We start from the raw sequence: 7,792 nt of genomic DNA on the forward strand, positions 1-7,792 counted from the left end.
ATTAAAATGGACAGATGTAGGACAGGGAATTGGCACCCTGCTGAGCTGCGCTTCGAGGAAGTGTAAATGCCGTTGCAAATAGCTCTTTTTTTGTGTTTTTCATTAAACTGTCAAAGTCTGTCCTGTACTCCCTCATGCCTGGTCACATCCTGAACCAAGAATGCATCTAGTAAACAGATATAAAAGTAAATATATACAATTTACATAGATTTAGCAATTTCTAAGGAAGAGTCTCCAACAAAGCTACATACACTATAGTGCAGGAATGGGATCTGCCTGAGACTGAATTACATTTATTTAGCAGACACTTTTCTCCAAAGCAACATCCAATGAACTCTATGTAGTGTTATCAGCCCACACACCTCATTCACCAAGGTGACTTACACTGCTAGATACACTACTTACAATGGGTCTACTCATCCATACATCAGTGGAACTCTCTCACTCTATGGGTGAACCTGTACAACATGTCTTTGGACTGTGGGAGGAAACCCACACAGACACAGGGAGAACATGTATACTCCACACAGGCTGAGCGGGAATCAAACCTACACCCTCTTGCACCACCCAAGCACTCTGAGACAGCTGCGCTACTCGATGTGTCACCGTGCTGCCCGTTCCAGAGTACAGCCTGAATTCTGAATTCTACAGAAAGCAGAACTACGACCTCACAAGAGCTGTGAAGGAAGTAGGAAACATTTTTCTTGGGAATTTCTGCAACCTTTATTGACCTGTAGGTTTTATTCGCATACAAATTCAGTCCCCAGTGCAATTTTACAATTGCGTACTTAGCTTTCTTTATGAACTACTATTTCAGAGCGCCCTAAGGTTTGCTCCAAAGGAATGCTGCAGTGAATAAGAGTGTGTCACACATACAATATATATGCTGTACAGGTGGGCAAATGTAGAGAGTATGCTTCACCATAGTAGTTATGTAACTATATTTTTTGTTATGTGATCTTCACATGACTGTGGGGTGTGGTGGTGCAGTGGGTTGGACCACAGTCCTGCTCTCCGGTGGGTCTGGGGTTCGAGTCCTGCTTGGGGTGCCTTGCGACGAACTGGCGTCCCGTACTGGGTATGTCCCCTTACGCCCTGTGTTACTGGGTAGGCTCTGGTTCCCTGCGACCCTGTATAGGACAAGTGGTTCTGAAGGTGTGTGTGAATATATATATATAGAAAGCTTTGTGAAAATACAGGTATGCTACATGAAAACAGTTCCAAATTTGAGTGCAAAGGTTCTCAATGTGAAGAAACAAAGAGAAGTGACTGTCATTCCATCAGCCATATGCTATGCAAGAGGAAAACTGATTTAAAGATCCTTCAGTTGGAGACCTGAAGAATGTAAATAAAAGAGACCAACAACAAAAATAACAAATCATAATTCATTTGTATGATCACTGGTACATCTTCCTAAAACAATGTAAAAGCCAAATTTGGCCATGTACAGAATAAATATCTCAAAGAATAAATAGCAAAGGAAACTACTGATGACCAGTAAAAAGGACTTTACAATAAACCTGTAACTCTGCTTTTCGTATACTTTTACAGAACTCTGATAAGCATCTCATATATGATGCTGTCAGTATCCATCAATACTATATTTATGCATCACAGCACCGGTACTTGTCAAACCCACTTAAAAGTGGGTGTTTCCAGTACAAACATCTGAATACCAGTTCTTTCTTTAAATGAGCCTTTAATTAGAGGGCTCCAGTGCAGCCCATTTGCCATTTAATGTATCACAGTAATTACATTAGTGACTAACATTTTGCATAGAAGCAACCCTTTGGCTGGAACCAGCCCCTTGAATCCATCAACTGTTGTCTTTCTTTATAGATCTGCACAACCGAAGAGAATCCACAATAAAACAGCACACGGTGCAGCTTCACTTTAACAACACAGCTGATATGTTGAAACTTTCTCAGATCTGAATGAATGTTGAGTAGCAGCTCAGAGCCATAAGCATACATCTCAGGGGCTGTAGCTAAGTGCTGCTACGTTCCCTTTCCCCTCACTCTGGAGGAGTAGGACAATGACGGCTGCCCAGCAGATGAACCAGAATCACACAAAGGACATTCAAATCCCTTTGATGCTTAGAGGAAGTCTGAGGTCATAAGGCTGCACGATTGTGCAACTGTAACTGCATTTAAAGGGGTAAAAAAAAAAAAAAAAGGCTGTTTCGATACAGAGAGAAGAAAGACTATTTACAGACCATGCGTCTCCGTTATCGACAGCTCAGTTTTTACACTATGTACAAAAGGCATGGACCCGCTCAGTTAGCACGAGCAATTCGAGAGTCGGATCCGATAAAGTTCAGCATCGTCTGGACCAGCTCAGGGAGGTCATAGTCGTGTTTCCAGCCCCAGTCTTTCCTGGCGTTGCTGTCGTCAAAATTCATGGGCCAGCTGTCAGCTGTAGAAACAAACACGGAAATATTAAGAAGTTAATATGACGACAAGGTGTCCTTCAGGTATCTGTATACCACTTTCTCATTATTGCAGAAGGCAATTGCAGAAAGGGCAGCTTAAGGTGCCATTCTACATACAGTTTACACAATCAACGTGTCATTTACCATGTGAATGAACAATAGTGTGTTATATTGTACACACGGCCCCACCCAGTTTGTCGGAGTGGCATCTCTTACCTATTGCCTGTCGAACGTGGTCCACTTTATAGGTGACCTGCATGTCAGGCAGCTGCTTTTGGACCTCGGCAACCAGCTCCTCAGGCATGAAGCTCATGGCATTGATGTTGTATGTCCGCATGGAGAGGGATTCTGCCGGGGCCTCCATCACCTCCAGCGTAGCACGCAGGCAGTCGTCTATGTACATCATTGGCAGGCGCGTGTCTGGCTTCAGATTGCACTCGAACTTGCCCGTCTTGACTGCATCATGGAAGATCTGCACAGCATAGTCTAGGATGAGATAGAAGATTAGACTGGGAATTTAGCAGGGTATAAGTGTGTGAGCTTTCCCAGCAATCAAAGCACTTTCAAAGATGACCACTCTGCACGCGCGCACACACACACACACACACACACTATATATGCAAGTTCAGCTCAAAGGAATCAAATGGTCCTGAACTCTTCCAACGCTACACTCAGCTGTCTCACCTGTGGTTCCACCACCAGGCTGGGAATCAGCAGAGATGATGCCTGGGTAACGCAGACAGCGGAAGTCCAGGCCATACCTGTGATGGTAGTACTGCAGACAGAGAGAAGGTGGCCAACAGTAAGAGTCCTGCACAGGCAGCTAGGCATTTACATTCATTCATTTAGCAGACATGTTTCTCCAGAGCGATGTACATCTCATAGAAAATATTACCTTAGAGCACTTCCTCAGGATTAAAAACACTACAAAGAGTCTACTCTCACCTCCCCCATGAGCTCAGCATGAACCTTGGAGACACCATAGATTGTGCGAGGACGCTGCACACACAGGTCGGGGGTAGGATTCCTGGGCGAGGAGGGGCCGAATGCTCCAATGGTGCTGGGGACAAACAAGCGCAGGCCATGCTCTGCTGCAATGTCCAGGATGTTGTGCAAACCTGAAGACAGAATCCATGAGCTCTGGTTATTCAGAGTTTCCCAGCTCCAAATCAAGGCCCGTATAGCTCGGACCACTGAAATTTCACTCTAAGCGTACTAATCTCATTAATGTACAACACGTTTGTCATCGAGCCTGTTATAGATAGACGCAGTCATGTGAAGCGACAGGAGCATTCCTTACCAGTGATGTTCACCGAGCGGGCTAGGGACACATTAGCCTCCCCGACCGCGCTGAGGAGCGCGCTATAGTGGACCAGCCAGGTGATGCGGTTGTTCACAACTATCTCGCGTAGGTTCTTGTAGTCCAAGATGTCCGAGTAGATGAATGGACCTTTGCGGTGCAAAACAGCAACGATTCACTGATAAACCCTGGTCATGGCCATCGCTGAGCATTCAGAGTATAAGGTTGCCTCTACAGTTGCGTGTAATATTGCACAGACTTGTTTGTGGGTCTGCAGAGATTTGTTCATAAGTAAAACCTGTATTAAGTCCACTCACCACTATGAAAAACATGACTGGGTGGTTTTCTGATATCTGACAGAATGACATTGTTGTTTCCAAACCGCTTCCTGCAAAGCATAACATCAAACAAAGCTCACAACACAAATCAAAGAAAGTCATCTTGGTCAAACACAGTGTGCGAGAGTGTTCCGGCAAATATTTACATTTATCTGACGCTTTCCTCCAAAGTGACTTACAGTGTTAAGCTACTTACAATTATTTATTGATTTATACAGCTGGGCAATTTTTTTTTTCTGGAGGGTAAGTATCTTGCTCAAGGGTACTCCAGCTGGAGGTGGGAATTGAACCTGTGACCTTTGAGTCCAAAGACAGCAGCACTAACCACTAAGCTTCCAGTATTGAAACCCCCTAAACAAACATTTTAACCCCTCAAACACACACAAGCTAAATGGTAATCCACATAATATACACCGGGAGTAATTTCATATGTATTTAGGACATTTTAAGGGTATGTAAAAATACAGAGCGCAAACAATTGAAATCTTTTGGTGTTCCAATAAAGTTTGAAGGCATGAACCTTACCTCAACAGGTTAGCAAGCCCTACCCCAAGCTGTCCAAGGCCCCCTGTAAGGAGAAAAATAGGGGTTAATACAAGCTTAGCATAGATCAAGTGTTTTCCAAAACAATACAGTGTGGGCAATATGGGCAATTCCTTGGATTGCCATAAGCATCAGAAGTTATATGCAGAAAGCCTTTGACTGTCTATTTCAGGCCGGCAGGTCCAAACGTGCTTGGCACGCAAACATACCGGTGATGAGGACTTTAGGGTGGTCCGTCTCAGAAAAGGAGACGGAGTGAAAGCTGGCGTCTGACGTGACTTGGCGGGGAGAGAAGCTGATGTGGCGCACAGCAACGGTCAAGGGCTGACACCCACATCCAGAGCCCTGGAGGGCCTGTTTGGCCGCATTGCTGAGGGCTCTAACGACAGGCATCTCGAAAGACCTGTGAAAGGCAACATAAAAGTTCGGGGAGAAACAGGTACATCTAAACATATACATCCATTCTCTACATTTGAAAGAGAGACCTTGAAATTTAAAAAAAAAAAAGAGAACCAAGCACAGCTCTCTATTAGACTCAGCGTTTTCTGCTTCTTTTGTACCATTTAAGGCACCTTGAATACAGAGATCATATTCCGTTGCATTTGTCAGAACTGCTTCTGTTTTCAGCACATTCTCCGCATCCAGCTAGAATGGCCATAAGTGTGGCTACAGACAAGGTGAAAGGCCAAGTGTGATGTAAATCAGGACCCGCAGTGCATTTAAGATCGCTCAAGGGTGACAAGGGGGGAGGATCTGCTGGATCGCAGGGGATCGCAAGCGCTCCCCGTGTACCCCACCGAGGGGAAGGGGCACTGGACCCCGATGGAGCGCAACTCAAGATGACAAGTGAAAAAGCAGCTGGGGGGGGGGAAGACTGACTGTGATAACCTGGTGACTACTACGTTTCACTGAGAAACGGGTTTCGCCAGTAGTTTTACCACAGTGTTTTAAGAGAAATGCTCACATTACTCATCGAGTTGCTTGGACTTAGTGGAGAAACAGGACTTTGAAACGTTAGCTATAGGTTCATAAATACACACAGCACAACATCTACTGTTCCAGGAGTTCAGACTATTACAACGGGAAGGTTATTATTTACTACAGCAAAAACCCCCGTGTTCGACGTATGTAAAAAGAAGACAAAGTTCTTTTCCAAGTTTAAGCACGGGAACACCGAGTTTCCAGCCCAAGCGCTGCCCCTGAGGGAGGGGTGGGGAGAGTCGGGGGGGTTCCATGACTCCTCCAGCTAACCTCAGCGTATTTATAGGGCCCGGCCTTCGTTTTCAGCCAATAGCAGGGCAGCGCGCGGGAGTGGGTGTGGCCACGGCCAAGACACAGCGTGACTGTCCGCTTTGTAGCAATGGTTTCCAAATACCTGACCATATCCCTACGGTCCACTTCGCTGTAATTCTTTTTTTTTTTTTGTTGTTGAAAGAGTTAAATATTAAACAGTGGGCAAATACAGTGTGTACTCTAAAGGAAGAAGGAACAACATTTAAAATTATAGTCCATTTCAGATCCATTTTTAAATTCGCCCTCGGCTGGATTGAGGCGATTACGTAGAAGCGATTTCTATATCCAGTCTAACTGGACAGCCAGGAAACCGCTGTGAACCGCTACTTACACTGAACACTGTCTTCTATCGAAAATACGCGGTCATGTCGGCAGACACACCACCTCTACGTCGTCTCCGTTTGCCCAAGCTACCATTTGTCTTTTTACACAATATAAATGCAAGAAAAATAACATATTTTACAATAAAACCTTTACAGTGCACCCTAAACTGAGTGAGGCCATGAAAAACGCTTAGAGAAAATATTAAAAGGTAATGATGAATAAACTGACACGCCGCAAAAATAACGGGACAAAGAGGAACCAATTTTCCGGAAGATCGGTTACAGTACAGCACACACGGGGTTAAATTAATGTCATGATTATGTATGTGTGTGTGTATATAAATATATATATAATATTATATGTATTTGTATCGCTAGGAAAAAAAGACAGCACACATATTATAAATACATGAGTCATGACAAATTGAACAAAAAATATAAATAATACAAAAAATAGATCATATTCAGTTCTTTTCAGGCTGCATTCCATACAATACCAAAAAACGAAGATAATTCAATGATACATGCTGTGTAATACTCTGTATTATTATACAGTAGTATTGTCCTTTGAAAAACCACGATGGATTGCAAACTGCTTCCGGACCATTTAAACTCTCCGCGAAGTTACTGTAAGACCTTAAAAACGTTCCTGAACGCAAAGTCTCAAACTTGTTGAATTAAAATATTATGCCCTGCTAAATTACAACGCAGAGCAGTAGTCAATTGTGAAATACATGTTACAAATGTCTACACAATCTATTTTTCTCGATATTACTACTGCACGAGCCTTAAAATGCGGTTATATGTTAACCTTTACTTACCAACAAGAAAATAATAGAGTGGCCGAAACGAATGTTTTTTTTATCCCTTGGCGGCTGACAGTCCTAAGGTTATCAACTCTTCTGCGTCTACGTTCATACACGTGTTATCTCGCGACCGATATTGCATCAGCTTTAGACGCCAGTTATATCTTGAGCCATCTGCTCCCAGCAGAAGCCGGTTTCAAGTCTGATTGGACGGAAATCTGGGGGTGCGGCTCCCGCCCCAGACACGCCCACATTACGTCAAACATGCGGTACCGCCCACATTTGCTGCCCTTGACCCCCTACTGTTCCCTGTCTCATGTTGACGCTCAACTATCGACTGTTCCACCCAAGTGTGCGGGACTTAGTCATTATGGCGAGTTTTAAAACGGGAATGGAGAGGTTGTATAATTCACGAGCAACAAGAGTGTAGCCTAATCCTGACGCAGTTTTCACAGTGACAGTGAGTCGAGTCATCTGAAGAAAAATTCTCAATTAATCATTTCTAATATAATGCGCAAGTTGTATGTTCTATGAGGTGGTCGTCTGCTAAATGAATAAATGTATGTAAATGTAGAGAACAGATCTGAGGATTTTTTTGTTGAACCCCAGAGACAGGACTCTCGCTACTGTCAGTGAAGGGCTCCAGACCTGTTGTTTCCCCTCTGTTTTAGGGTGACCACAGCCTCTCTCTACTAAAGTTGAGAAGACCTTTTGAGGAAAACCACTTTTCTCCAAAGAAATTTACAGTGTTAAGCTGT

General features: G+C 43.9%; 1 protein-coding gene across 1 annotated transcript; it reads right to left on the reverse strand.

Annotated features, from left to right (window-relative positions):
- Nucleotides 1-1,186: 1,186 nt before the first annotated feature.
- On the reverse strand, nucleotides 1,187-7,188 carry tdh (L-threonine dehydrogenase). Its single transcript, XM_018743459.2, has 9 exons — nucleotides 7,050-7,188; nucleotides 4,822-5,015; nucleotides 4,595-4,637; nucleotides 4,049-4,119; nucleotides 3,732-3,881; nucleotides 3,377-3,549; nucleotides 3,116-3,206; nucleotides 2,648-2,917; nucleotides 1,187-2,415 (listed from the first exon to the last, which is right to left on the reverse strand). Exons 2-9 carry the CDS (start codon nucleotides 5,003-5,005, stop codon nucleotides 2,276-2,278), a joined length of 1,122 nt encoding a protein of 373 aa, XP_018598975.1. The 5' UTR covers nucleotides 5,006-5,015; nucleotides 7,050-7,188; the 3' UTR covers nucleotides 1,187-2,275.
- Nucleotides 7,189-7,792: the final 604 nt, after the last annotated feature.

This window comes from Scleropages formosus, chromosome 1 (genome assembly GCF_900964775.1).
Source record: "Scleropages formosus chromosome 1, fSclFor1.1, whole genome shotgun sequence".
In the NCBI taxonomy this organism is placed as follows: Eukaryota; Metazoa; Chordata; class Actinopteri; order Osteoglossiformes; family Osteoglossidae; genus Scleropages; species Scleropages formosus.